At 39.0% G+C, this 15,048-nt stretch overlaps 1 protein-coding gene across 1 annotated transcript in view; it reads left to right on the top strand.

The window, feature by feature from the left end:
* ryk (receptor like tyrosine kinase) overlaps positions 1 to 15,048 on the top strand; it is a 58,864-nt gene that overhangs the window by 36,421 nt on the left and 7,395 nt on the right. The window contains 6 exon segments of the mRNA XM_042483705.1: positions 628 to 753; positions 5,787 to 5,873; positions 8,246 to 8,315; positions 9,800 to 9,932; positions 14,006 to 14,115; positions 14,254 to 14,413. Of these exon segments, the coding sequence (XP_042339639.1) occupies positions 628 to 753; positions 5,787 to 5,873; positions 8,246 to 8,315; positions 9,800 to 9,932; positions 14,006 to 14,115; positions 14,254 to 14,413 (686 nt within the window).

The following is a 15,048-nucleotide window of genomic DNA, read 5'->3' as shown; positions in this document are numbered from 1 at the left end:
ATTGACTGTTGCTGCCTCCAGCTTTTATCTGGAGGTTGTTTGTCAGTGAGTTTTCCATTGTCTCCTTCATCCACCGGTTTATCTACAGTCTGTCTAAGCAGCTGTGCACAGTTCAGCCTGACAGTGAGCAGGAGGTCAGGATGTGTTATCGCTCATCACTGACATGTTGTGTACACAGGGAGTGTGTTGATATAAAGGGGTTGTGTGTACACTGTTTGTTCATCTGTGTGTGTGCCTTTTAAAAAAAATCCAAACTCACTCCTACCTCGGAAAGGCAGCCGCTAGTAACAGTGAGTACGTCGGGCGGTTATGTAATGGAGGTGCTGTAATACAGGACTTTGCATGATGTTGCTTCAGTGCAACATACGCAGGATACTGTTTATGTGCTGCTTACTGTGTTTCTTGTAATTTCTGGAAATCTCTGAATTCAAATGAGGATTCTGCGTCTATTAGCAGAAACCTCCGTGAGTGCGAAATGTGTCAAAAGTGATGCAATGCATAAGTGCCCCAGGTTGTTTTCCAGTGTTAATCAGGGTTAAAAGACCTGTCAATCCATTCTGAAGTGTTTTGTTTACATTTGGATCAAGTGTGCCTCTTAAGCAAGTCTGTGTTTTTCCATCCTCACAGGTTACCCCTCGCTCCGCATCGAGAAGAACGACCTGAGGAGCGTCACTCTGATCGAGGCCAAAGCTAAAGTGAAAGACATTGCCATCTCGAGGGAGAGAGTCACACTGCGAGACGTCTTGCATGAAGGTATTTGTCTCCTTCTTTCTCCCAAACAAGCTTTTGTATTCCTCAGAAAGGTTATCTCAACAACTTCACTGAAAAGTGGAACACGCATTCAGAGCGTCTGCTCTTCAAAGAGGTGCTGCTCACAGATTGTGTCATGCCGACTGGTTAACATTTCCTCCTCTCGCTCTCGGCTCAGGAGTCTCACTGTGATGAGAGGTGTGGTTTTTGATTGGCAGGCTGGTGGAGAGGTTTTTTTGATGGATCGGCTGTAATTATTATTAACTTATCACTAAAAACATACAAAGACATAATAGGTACATGTTTTTTTCCCCTTGTACTGAGTTCCCAGAAAAAGCCTTAAGTCTCTGACAGAAGTAAGAAATAATTGCAGGAATATTTTTTGTTTTTAATCATCAGCTTATATGCGAACAACATGAAAACAGAGATCAAACATGTAAGATAACAAAGCTATAGAGTTGAGCAGTGGTTCTCCTCCATACTAATGAGCTGTTTACATGGCAGCGGTTCTTGCATGAAATGTTAACTTTTGTTGCGGTTTGGCCTTTTGTTCACATGACAACAGCTTTTTTGGGGCCTGAAAAGGCAAACTTTTGAAACCCCCCTCACTCTCTCTCTCTCTCAAAGTTTGACCGAAATCTAACCAAACGGTAAAGCAAGGCAGCGCTGATCGAATATAAATCAAGATTATGTTAAAGTAATGCCTAATTGTCTCCAAATATGTTTCCATAAACTTGTTTAGCTTTAATAGAGAGTTTGTGAACAGGAAGTGGGTGCCATGCTGCTTCTTGCATAATCAAAGCAGAGACTGAAAAAACGATGATCAAACCGTAAAACTAAGCAGTGCCGATCAAATATAAATCAAAATTCTGTTACTGAGTTTCCTGTTTCTCACCTCAGATGTTTTCAGAAACATTTTTTAGTTTACCATTTAACTGTAATATGAGATTGTTTGGTACCAGCTGGTCGCCACCGAGGAAGTGTGTATTGGTCAGCATGTAACTTTGAGGAGTTTGGTTTGCACAGGCCTCAATAATAACTGGGTGGTGTTTAATAATAGATGCATACAGGTGCACAAAAACCCAGAATGCATTCAAAGCATTTTGTAAAACGGTTGCCAAAGCCACCCCCACTGATGATGATTTGACACCTTAACACTTTCTGTTTACAAGACACAAGAGCCTCAGCACCTTTAAGATTTATAGAGCCTCATCCCCACTGCACAAAAATCCTGCTAACACCCGCTAACATCTGCCTTTGTAATGCAATGAGAAGACAACAATCAACATTCACACCTGGCTCAAATGAGTCTGCAGTAGACCCGGGTTTTTATCACCTCTGGCTCTGATTGGCATTGATGGGAACTCAAAACCTACGTGAATGTGCTAATATTAGCTCCTTAACCAGCAAGATGACAGGCTGCTACTAATTACAGCCCATCTCCTCCCAAGCAGCGCAAAAACATTATTCTAAAGTCGCCTGCACAGAGTTTGAAAGAGAGACTGAATAAGTAAGACAAATATAAAAAGAGGAAACCACTGAAATTTTTTCAGTATCTCTGGTCCGACTGCTGTCTACTGTTTACCTGTTCTCCTGCCTGTCTGTGACGTCGCACAGGCATACCAACAAAACGACACACACAAGCTGACAGAAAGGCAGACTCATCTGCTGCAGCACTGCGTTCACAGGCACAGGGAATGCAGTCAGTCGCCTATATTTAAGAGGTTTACCTGTTTTTAAAAAACCTACTTGCTTGTGCTAACTTTGGTGGGAAGGGGGTATAGGTTACAATCTTTCAGTTAACAGCTGTGATTTGTTACTATCGATGTAACTGCTTTGGAATCTGGTGCAAGAAAAATTAAAAAATTGCTGCATAATATTGTTCAGTCTGATAACATCTGTTTTGTGGGACTGTTGTAAAATCCTGATCTACTGAGACATTTGATTTCTGTTCATGTTTTTAGCAGCTAAATGAACACGACTGTACAAAAACATCCTAAAGTATTTCTGTGTCTGAGATGAAAAAAAAACAGTGACCTGTGAACATGAATACTGCTTTTTATTTCCTGCGATGCATGAGCATGCCTCATCAGATCAGTGTCAGTGGAAACCTGCCATGAACCTAAAATAGCAAAAGTTTGTTCTTGCCGAGGCATATTTTTTTACAGAGAGCCTAAGACAGTGAAATTTCTAAATCTCTTTCTCTGGCTCCATATCAAAGATAAACACAACTATTCGGGCTTCAGTTTGGCTCGAAGAAACGTTCGCACTTTGGACGCTGGATGCTTTTGGAGACAATTCAGCATCGTCATGGAATGATGGAACTAAACAAGACTGCTTCACTTTCTGGAGATTTGCCCACACTGGGGTTTAGTGTGGCTGTGAGAATGATGTAATACTAACCCAAGGGTGACTGAAATACAGTGGAAGAGAGAAGTGTGGGTGTTCTGTTTTTTAAATGCCACCTCAAGGCCCTCTGATGGTTTACGCTCTTTGTTTCTCTCTAGAAATTCAATGAGAACTCATTGCCTACATTATTCTCTGGCTTACTTTGAAATCTTAAAGTATGAACAGGAATCAAGAAACAGTTCCAAATTGTCCGAGCCGTCACAATCATAAGCCTCTGAACTTGTCAATTCCTTTTATCAATGCCAGCATGTTTTGCTGGAAGTTGTGCATCTTAAAACCAGTGACGTCCAACTCATGCGTCTAAACTGCCTGGAACCTGCAACAACAAGGAGTCATGGCAGAGAGAAAGAGAAGGTCTACATCTTTCTCTGGAATAAAAATGTCTTTCTACGCAGCATGGGCTTACTTCCAGGAATGCTATCTATTTGAAACTTTCCCCTCGAGTGCCGCTTGCCAGTTGAACAGCACGTCCGTAACAGAGGGTAAACATCCTGTTGTAAAAACATCAGCACCATGTAGGCAGGCTTAGCACATTTCTCTTAGACTAAGAAAACCTGAATGAAAACAAATTCTGCACAGATATTCTCAAGTAGTTTATTTTAGCAACTTTCTTCCCTCACAGATAATAATACAGTTGTGCCGATGCTGAAAATCTGTGGAGGCCAACCGAAATCATCAAAAATCATCAGACATTAATCTCAATTCAAAAATGAAATATTGTGATTTTAGTTTTTTCAGTTTTTTGAAGCTTGATTTGAGAGTGGTTATCCCGGATTCATGTCACGTATTATTAATGAAGCCAAAAACTCAAAGTCAGGTTTGGTTGATGCTAATTTAACTTGTGGTCGACTGATATTCTTTCTTCAGGGACGATACAGATACAGATTATTAGTAGAAAAGAGACTGATAACAAATATTTGGAACCAACATGCATTTACAATAACGCAAAACTTTGTTTAACCATCTTTAGCAAATGTTTAATCAAAACAGAAACGGCCGCTGCGGCGAGGAAACAGCCTTCGGACACGGGGCACCCGCTCTATCCACGCAGCCAACGGGTGCCCCGTGCAACCTGAAACTTTCAACATCATATACAGCCGCTTTCCAGCAACTTTTTTTTTTTTAAACTCAGGAAAATTGAAATACAGATGAATAGATAAAACTTGCTACCTGTGGTTTTACAAAGTTCCTTAAAAACGATGGTATAGATAATTGGCAAAATGGCAAATATCAGCCTCGATAATCGGCCAGGCAGATTATCTGTCGACCCCTAAATTTAACATGCCAAATTGGACCGTTGGTAAATTTGGAGCGCTGTTATCCAGAGCAGTGCACTCTGGGAGTGTCAGAGTGACTCTGTCTGGAGAGTCGTAGCAGAAAAGCGCTGAACGACGTGAATGTGTGATGAACTTAACCGTAAATTCATCGAGAAACAGAACGCTGGACTTCACGTTGGATTTATCAGCAGTTTTTCTGTTGTATTTAAGATTTCTGCTGTTTGCTATTTGCTCGGCCTTCCACCGAATCTTTTTTTTTTGTGATGTGACTCGCCTTTATGGTGACTAATTGTCCGGGTGTGGTGATCAAACATGTTTTTAGGGCTTCATGATACATATTCCACGCCTTGTAATGTCATGTATTGTTGCGTTGTGCAACAGAGCTGCTGGAAAGTTTTATTTTTGACACTATGTTTTCAGCAAGTGTTGAGTTTGTCTTAGTTAGATTTGTGAGAGTCTTTTTGATTATTTTGGTTTTAATCCTGTCAGGTTTCAATCAAGAACTTCTCTAGTGTAAATATTTATTTTTAGGTTATGCAAAATAGCTACAAGTTTCAAAGTACAATCACTTTATTATCAGGATGCTCCACAGCCATATTTAAGCAAACACTCAAAAATATCTGTAACAGTACGACTTCCTGACTTAGTGCAGTCATGTATCCTGACACGTCAGATGCTACATTCAAAAAGCCATAAATAAATGATTATATATTAAAAACAAGTGAGAATAGGACTAAGAAACTCCAAATACAAGACCTTTAAGTCCATGTCTCAGAGGTGGTTGAACTCTGAGTGGGGTTCTTGTTTTTGGGAGCCAGCAGGTCCAGACAGGCTTGGCGGAGAAGGTAGGGGCGGGCGGGAGACAGTTAAACACTAACCCTGTTGTTATGCTCCGTTTCGTCTCCTGTTGAAACACAGGGCACAGTTAGCCTCGGGCGCAGATCTTTTTTTCTCAGTTTATGTTGATGGTTTATGTTCTTAAATGGCATTTTACCTCAGAAAAGTCCCGGAGCGACGGGGTGACAGTTTAGACAAAGGAGATGATGAACACGCTCACTTGGCCTTTCCACGTCGTATGTATTTCTGAATCGTGGAGCGATGAGAGATCCTTCGAGCTCCAGTGAATCTCTCTTGTTTTGGCTCTTGTCTCACTGATGAGAGCCAAAGCTGCCCCAATCCCTTTAAGAGACAAAGCATTTTCAGCAGAAGCCTGTCCACTTCTGTCCACAGATCAGCCAGGCGTGGCGACCTGTGAGCGAGGTGACATTTCAATCTTTGTATGTGGTGCCTCGGGCCGTGTCTCTCCTGCCCTTTCTCTCAAATAAAACACCCGTGGTTTGTCTTTGACAGGCACATTTGGCCGCATCTTCCACGGCGTGCTGCTGGACGAGAAGGACCCCAGTAAGGAGAAGCAGGTCTTTGTGAAGACAGTGAAAGGTATGCGCTCCATCCAGGCTGTGATGCACACTTGAATGCACATTCGTCAAATAAATGAAAATATTGTCAAGTCAAGTGTGTTGTAGGATTTCCTGTCTGTTGTATTAACCCTTTAAACACCTGGATCAACATCAGTTTTCTTGTGCTGCATTCAGACATCTTTAACTAGCATTCAAACCTCTGAAATGTGAGAAAAACAAAGACAAACTTAGGGATGGCAGAAAAATCGATACAGCATTGTATAATGATATTTTGCATGGCAATACTGTATCAATACATGGACACCAAACATTGTTTTTTTATCATGTAAATTATTAATATTTCAAATACAAATTAGACTTTTGGTAGCCTGCCAGAATAACAAAATCAAGCCCTTATTAAGTCCACAAGACAAAATTTGAAGTAATAAAAAATGGAAATGTAATAAATAAAACAAATTTTTCCAAAGTTTTCCTTCTGGAATAATAAAAGATCATGATATATCGCAGTATTTGTTACCACAATTCTCATTATTTCACAAAAGGTTTGAAATTCCAATAATATTGTATCATGACTTAACTTTAATGATAACATTATGGGGGATCTGCTGATTCCCATTCCTACAAGAAATGTCCTGAAAATCATTTTAAAAAAGGAAAAAAAAAAGAAAGTTCAGAAAACTTAATTATATATATAAGATAAAAAAAAGTAGTAGTGGGGCAGGTACTTTCAGGTTATTTTCTTCTTTACTACTTTTTTACTAGTTTCTCACAAATATTTCGTCCATTTCCTATTGAGCTGCCTCTTTTTCCACGTTATCAAAGGAAATCAAGCCAATTTGCTCAAGTTTTAAAGTGTTACTGCGCAGCTCACTGTGTGTTTTTCTATAAAGCATGTTGAAAGCCATCACCGAAATGCCAAAACATGATTATTGTGCCAGAGACGTAAGACGGATGACGAATACATACGCAGCTACCTGGTAAACAGGCTCACAGATTTGACAGTTAATGAATTATACGTCTTACTCATGCTGCAGGGTTTGCATGCCAGCGAAAAGACGCCTTTCTGCAGGACTGTCAGGTTCTTTGTTAGCGGCATGTGTCGGCTCTCTCTGCCAGCTGCCTTCTGACCTCTCCATTCTCTCATGTTTACTCAGGGAGGGGTGGATACCACTCACAGAACAATAACCTCATGCCAGTCTTGGCTTTGTTAAACTCTTAACTTCCTCCTCATGCGCCTTTTGGGAAAAGAACAATACTGCTTCCATAAGCACCAGACGATGGCAAAGCTGCATACACAGATTAAAAATTGGACCTCAGTGAGCTTGGCACAAGTCGGTTTTTCCTCTGAAGTTTCCCACTGCAGTTAACTGTTGGCAGGCAAACAAATACAAATCAAACAGTACATGTAGTAGAACTGTAACACCCACAAACATAATGCAAATCTGCAGCTTTTAATTTAATAGTCCCACATACGTAATAAATTTTCCACAAATGTAAAAGCAGTTGATTTTGCAAATATAATATGAAATTTCCCACAAAATGTAAAAACTATCACATTTGCAGGGATTTGTTATGTATGTGGGAAAATGAAAAATGATCTCTGCAATCATTGTTGTTTGTTTTTTTACTCATACACGTGCCAATAGGTTTGATTAGAAAATAATCACGGGTTCAGGATGTAACCAGCGCCTTGTGGGGCTTTTTTTGCAGGCATAAATCAAAATACAAACCTGAAAAACTGCACATCCTAAAAAAAAAAAAAAAAAAAAAAGTGTGGAAAATTGCAAGGCCAGATTAATGTTGACGATGCTTTTTAATGCTTTGTGAAATTCTGCCCAGAAAGGCCTAATCACTTGACACTAACTCAACATTTGGCATCCCCTCCTGTAAAATATGCCGTCTGTTTCGGTGTGATAAAAAAAAGAAGAAGAAAACATTTCCACCCAAACTCGTGCCAAACATGAGCTTCTGCATTTCCACTGAAATTCACACACATCCAGCCAGTCATTTGATATTGAAAAGTTGCCTTCTCTTTTCTATTTTTCTTTAATATATTATGTAAAATTTTATCATCACAAGTTTACATAACTTTATAAAGCTTAAAGATAGCACCCTTATTTGTGATATTTATGCTTTTTTTTAAAAAAAAAAAAGTGCATGTACAGCACTTTGGTCAACTGTTGTTTTTAAATGTGCTTTATAAATAAATTTGGATCAGATTGGGTTATTTGAGATATTTTTATAAAATACTCTCATCATCAGAGTGTTTCTTATTTCTAATGTTACCTACAAAATGACTGTGTATGTTGAGATATCTCTACAAATCAAATTTTTGTTTTTCCAGGTTTTCCTTGATGTTAATCATATTTTGTGTTTGATAAAATTGTTTAGATCATGCGTCTGAGGTGCAGGTGACCATGATGTTGACTGAAAGCTGCAAGCTTCGTGGACTTCACCATCGGTGAGTGAAATCATGCATCAATCATTGTTATTGCACCACTTGCCTTTTTTGATTTAAAAAAAATCTATTTCTGAATACAATAAAATTTGTATAAGAAATGCACCCAAAACCCCTAATGCGGTCGGTGTCTTTGACCACGAGGTCATTGTCTCAAATCACAGTATAACTCACGCCATGATGACAGACAGATGTTGGTTTCTTTGTTGTCGCTGTCGTCCAGTTCTGCAACAGATCCAAATCTTATCGTAACAGTAAAGAAATTTGGGTTACTTTTAACTCAGCATTGTATTCTGCCACAGCAGTTCCTGTGGTTGTCTTTTAAATGGTTTGGTTTGAATGCTGATGAAAGAACGCCACATTTTTTACACATCGGAGCGAATTCACAAAGAATTGATTGCGGCCGCTGATAGTGCCACGAATTGTGCAAGCAGGGTTTCCCACACATTCCTGTATTTGTTGCAGCCAACCACAATATCAACATCTGGCACCACAAATTAATTTTCTATTTATGTAGCTGAACCGTTCATCGAGTGCGCTGCTGGAAGTAGAAATAGCGTTCAGTTATTCATTGCACCATATTCCCAGAGCGTACTCTGGGCACAGATGGGGATGCAGAATGGCAGGCGCAGTCAACGAGCATAATTCCACTATGCTGCTTCTAAAAACTTGCATGCACTCACCTCTGCAGCAGCTGCTCCTCTTTGGCTGTTAGTGCAAATCTTTGTGAACTGGACTGTGTGCAATGAGGCCGATTTTACACATCTATGAATATTATCAAATTTAAATACGAGCAAATTGAAAAACGTTGATACCTCGTTCCTGGTTTGATGTGCGTCTGCGCAGGCACCATTTCTGTCAGGTTTAAGATTTACTATTAAATAAATATATGTATATTTAGAGATACGATTTCTCTACAAAATCAGCTGTAACTTGTTTAATTCTGGACCGATTCTCATGAAATTTGTTTTTGTTATAAGCATCAGAAGGTTGTTACTTGTTTGAATGAATTCATTTACTGAAGGCAATCTAATCAGCAAAACAGTAATCACGTGTTCACTGAAATGAAGTGTGAAATGAAATTAAAGTAATTTGCATGAAATTTTAAGTAGAATAAAGTGCAAATAATATATTTTGTTACAATCCATCACTGGATGTTGTTTATTCATTAGTGGGAGAATATGAATGCATTGAATTTAGTTTTAAGTTAAAGTATCATCACTGCAGCTCATTTTGCCCCAAACTTATCAGGAGGTTTTGGTACTTTCACTTTACTTTGTTTACATGGAAAAAAAAATGTCATCATTTTGACGCATTACTTCCTTTTTCTTCTTTTCGTGGTCAACAAGTTTATGACACTTCCTCTGACCAACGCTGACACGTACTTCCATCTTCCAAGAATCGTGCAAATGTACATTAAATGTATGTGCAGCTGTGTTACACGCTGTTTCTGTTCCTCAGTTTGTGTCTTTGCTCTCCACCGTCAGAAATCTGCTGCCTATAAGTCACGTGTGCACGGAGGACGGAGAGAAGCCCATGGTGCTGCTGCCTTTCATGGCTTGGGGGAATCTCAAGTTGTTCCTGCGGCAGTGCAAGCTAGCTGAGGCCAATAACCCACAGGTGAGCTTCGAATGGATGAATGACTCTTTATTTCAAACAAGTCAAAACAAAACAAAACACACAAATTTATCATTGGCCAGATCGCGTTTGAAAAGAGATTTTAAATCTCAGTGAGTCTTTTACTTAGTCAAATGAAGGAGTCCATGATACTGGTTTCTGAGGGCCAATACAGATGATTATTTATCATTACTATTATTATTAAAAAGGGAAAAAAACAAGCAGGGATCAAATAAAAGAATAATTATTAAAAAATGATGAGACGGTTTGCTGCAAAACTCGAATCCCTAATTCTTTCCCCTTATATCCTTGTTAGGACTAAAGGACCATTTTAATTCTTCCCAGAAGACGTGATGTGGTTAAAATGATCAATGAAAGTTCGCCACATTCTGTAAAATTTCCCTTCTTGTTTTTTCAGAGATTTTGATTTTCTCAACCCAAAACAATATAAACAGCTATCCCCTTTTTATGCACTTATTTTGATCCACTATGCTTTTCAGCTCAGCATGGTGGATCTAAAAAAAACCACAGTCACTTATTAAACCATTACGATAAATGCCTCAGTGTAAGCAGTGTATGGCATTGCATCGAGACATTTATTAAGCTATTAAAATTAATCCCCCAGTTTGGAAGAAAACTCAGATTCCTTTCAAGAGTCGAGCCTAAAAGAACGTTTTGTGTGTTTTCAGCAAGCAACACAAAGTAACACCTATCAGTAACTACTGTTTACAGTGTTATTAGAAGGACTGTTGATATAGTCGTGAAGCCGGTGCTCAAGGCAGAGATTTTTATTCGCTATGTAAAGACAATCACCCTTTTGTACAGGTTAACCCCAGGGAGTCTTTGAAGTGCTTGGCAGAGCCACAGCGCAGATCCAACCAATCAATCAGCTGCAAACTACAGATGCTGCAAACACTTTGCAGTCACAAGACGAAGCTTGCCATCCATTTGCATTAATCAAAACCGCTTTGTAAAGCTTCAGCTAACACATCAGCACCTTCGTTCACTGCAATCTCATTATATACTTTTGGCAGTTGTAGGAGACGAAGACATAGTCATTAAGTTGTGCTGTTGCAATAAACATGGAGCTATAAATCAGAAATGTATCAGTGCAGGCGAGATAAAGCTCAGAGGGAGCACAATGCTACAGTGGGGCATTCATTCTGAAACATCTGGTTTGGAAGATAAAACAGTAAGAAAAAAAACATTTGACCTTTTCCACAGTTGTCTTTTTTCCACCGACAAGCCGAGTGTTAAAGTTACCTAACTGAGCTGTCTGGTACCAGCTCCGCACATCTCAGTTTAGACCTAAAATGTTCTTATCTCTGCTCTCTGGTTGCCAAAACCTTGTTTTCTTGTGTTATCGGATTAATTAATTTAGGTTGTATCAAACTGTCCACTGCCAGATAAGATTAAACAGCACAAAAAATATCCGCTGCGTGTGTCAGAGCAAGAGATTGTGCAGAAGACTAAATTATTTAAAGTCCTCTCAAAAAATCTTATTTATGTGCCTAAAAATGTCTGACCTGGACTTAACTGACCTGTTTCTGTGCACGTTTGTCACTAGAGAGGTGTTTGACATTCCTCTGCTGAAGTGGAAGATGTTTGCATCCTTAAGTCTGAGATTCAAGTACAAAGTAGATTACTGCAGAAATATGAAAAACAATTGCTGTCTAATATGGGAAACATATTCAGACGGGGGAGGAGACTTTGACACAACACCAGCAAAGACATCTGCAACCTCCAGAGAGCAGAGTTTGGATTTGCATAGTCAATCCCTCTGGATTTCGTGACGCTGCAGTTGCAACAATTAACAGAAATTCAGTAAATCACTGTGAATTCTGCAAGACTGTGCAATTTTGTGCAATCATGGAACTTAACTGCAAATTTTACTGTTTAAAACAGGTAAAATTTCCTCTCTTTTTTTCTGTTAATCATGAGACTGCTGCTGCGGGACTGGAGCTCTGTGCCGAGGACAGAGTCACACACAGAGATTAGGCTAACTGTTAGCTTCAGAGAGTCCAGCCGGCTGTGTGTCAGTTGTTAACTGGCTTGTTTCGTCACTCGAGAGGTGTTTTCACATACCTCCACTCTGGTCGATGTTCATGCAATTCCTTAAATGTGAAATTCAAACATTAGCTGGGGAGCTGGATGAGGTACATCATTAATATGAAGGCTAATTGCTGTTTAGTAAAGGAAACACATACAGACGGGAAAACAGACTTTCACACAAAAACCAGCAAAGAAATCCGCAACCTCCAGCACACAGCGGACTTACCGTACAGAGAGCAGAGTTTGGGTTTGCGTTGTCAATCCCTCCATTGGTGTTGCAGTTACAACAATTAAGGTCAAGATAAACTTTTTTGTCCCCGAGGGGCAATTTGTGTGACAGCCAAAAGAGAATAAAATAAAGTAACAGTCCCAAACACACAACATAAATTCACAGAAGGGGCTAAAAAAATGACACGATGCTGCGTAGTGAATGTTTTGACCACAAAAATGGAATATTTTTCACAGCTGTTAACGCTGTATCAGCCACTACCAGCTACAAGTTAACAAACAACATAATCAAATAAAAGGTGCTCACTACACTCTCTCATCCTCGTACATTTCTGGTCGATGATTTTATCGCAACAGACGACTCATCTGAGTCTGAACCTGACTGAGGCTCAAACACACGACTGAGTATCTTTAATGTTTCCTCCAACGCTGATGCGACCCTTTTTCATGCACACCGCTCTTTCAGCGCACAAATAATTGCAAAAAGCTGGTAGGCGGGGAAGCAAAGCCATATCCAAAATTTTTTAATGACGGAGGACAAGTAGATGTTCCTCTAGCTCCGTCTTTTTATGTGGGAAAACTGTATTAAACAAAATATAAATCATAGCAGAGTATTTTTGCATACATTAAAAACAACATACACAATTTATAGTACTGTTACTTCAGGAGCTCTGTTACAAGGAAAGATTGTCTTTTAAGCTTTTCAGGATGTTTACGTAGTTCGTCAGCAGTCGGAGGTCTTTTCTCAGACACACCTGCTGGCACAGCCATTGTCTGCAAGCTCCAAACAAACAGCTTTCTTTAAAGCTGGCCTCAAACCTTTGAGTAAAGGACTTTCTGGGATACTCGGATTGTTTTTTCCTCTGTTTGATACAAAGTCATTCATCAGTGTCAAAGCAACATTTTGTAAGAACTGGTATTTTCGTGATGTAGCGCCCGTACAGTTTCAGAGTGGTAACACTATTGTCATAAACACAAACTGCACCTGCGGGGTTGCAGGTTGCAAGCTGTTTATACTGTCCGGACATATGCTGGATCTGTCTCACAGCAAAAAAAGAAAAAGATAACAAAATAAATTTCAATACTTTCATTTTAAATAGCTCACATATTATGCATGACTCAGCAAAAAAAAAAATAGAAATATGACAAAAAATGTAAAAAAAAAAAAAAAAAAAAAAAAAAAAATGAAAAATATATATATAATAATTAATAAATATATATAGAAAATAGGAAATAATTATAATTAAAATAATGATTATCAAGATATTTTTTCTGACATTTTCCCATATTTTCTTCTATCGTAATATTCTATTTTTTCCTTTCTCTCTCTCCTCTCTCTCAGTCTCTTTCCTTTAATACAAATTTTTAGGTCATTTTCATTTACTTATGTCTTGCAATTTGTTGGACATCATCTTACAAAGTTGCTTATTGGCTTTTTAGTCGTGTTTTTAAAAGAAACCAAACCAAATCAGGCATCTGAAAGCAACATAACTAATGTCCCTCCAGGTTTTAAAAGCTTAAAGTCTTTTTTCTAAAGTACCAGTGTTTGTTTATACAAGTCATGTTTTTCACTTTTCAGCCTTCACACTCGATTTACAGACTGAAATAGTCCTCGTGTGTCTAACTCCCATATTTGACCCAAAGCTGATCGTTTTGCCACTCAAAGGAAATAAGAACAATTTGACACAGAAGACCAATTTCACCGCACAAAGTCACGTCAGCTGAGGTCTTTTTGTGTTTTTCCTGTCTCTGCTTCTCAACTGCACATTGTGTCTCTCTCCCTTATTTCCTTTCAGGCGATCTCTCAACAAGACCTGGTTTACATGGCCATCCAGATTGCATGTGGGATGAGCTACCTGGCTCGCAGGGAGGTCATACACAAAGACCTCGCTGCCAGGAACTGCGTGTAAGTGTCCCTGACCCGGCTCAGAGCTGCCGTCACATGTCCTCAGATGCTCACGGTAGATTTCAGGTGATTTGGTTTGGAATTTAATTACTTCAAAATAAAGATGCCAACTTTTTTTTCCTCTCGCCCCTCTGACAGCATTGACGATAACATGCAGGTGAAGATAACAGACAATGCCCTTGCCCGAGACCTGTTTCCGATGGATTACCACTGTCTGGGGGATAATGAGAACAGGCCGGTCCGCTGGATGGCCCTGGAAAGTTTGCTCAACAACGACTTCTCGAGTGCAAGTGACGTGGTAAGAACTGCAGTTAAATACAGTTTACTTCCTGTAACTTAAAGGTCCAGTGTGTAGGATTTAGGGGCGTGTAATGGCAGAAATCTAATAAAAATATTCACACCTGTTTTCATTAATGTCGAATCACCTGAAACTAAGAATCACTGTGCTTTTGTTACCTTAGCCCTCTGAAACCTGAGTGAAGAGGCTTGATTTCTCCAAATATAAAGAAAACAATGACCAGTTTAAGAAATGGCCCAAAAATTAGCAAGATATTAGTCAAAAGTTACAAGAAGTAACTTCAGTAACTATGAAATTAGCTGAAAATACCCCCCCCCCCCCCCCCCCCCCCCCCCCCCCCCAAAAAGAAAAAAAAATAAGCATGAGGGAACAATAATTTGAAAAAAACGAAAACAAGAAAAATACTTATTTATTTTCTGCAGCATAATTTTAAATATATAATTATATGATAATATAATGATAATTACTAATATATAAATAGAATGTGACATTCCCTCATTTTTTGAGAATTTTCTTATTTTATTTTTATTTTTTTTTTTATTCACTTATTTATTTTACAGGGCTTCTTGCCAAGTAGGAAAAGGTAACAAGAAAATGGCCTGAAAATTAGTTTGAAAAGAAAGAAAGAGATGGAG

Source organism: Plectropomus leopardus, chromosome 3 (genome assembly GCF_008729295.1).
Source record: "Plectropomus leopardus isolate mb chromosome 3, YSFRI_Pleo_2.0, whole genome shotgun sequence".
Classification (NCBI taxonomy): domain Eukaryota; kingdom Metazoa; phylum Chordata; class Actinopteri; order Perciformes; family Serranidae; genus Plectropomus; species Plectropomus leopardus.
The sequence above is the reverse complement of the archived record's forward strand: the minus strand, read 5'-3'. Positions and strand labels throughout refer to the sequence as shown.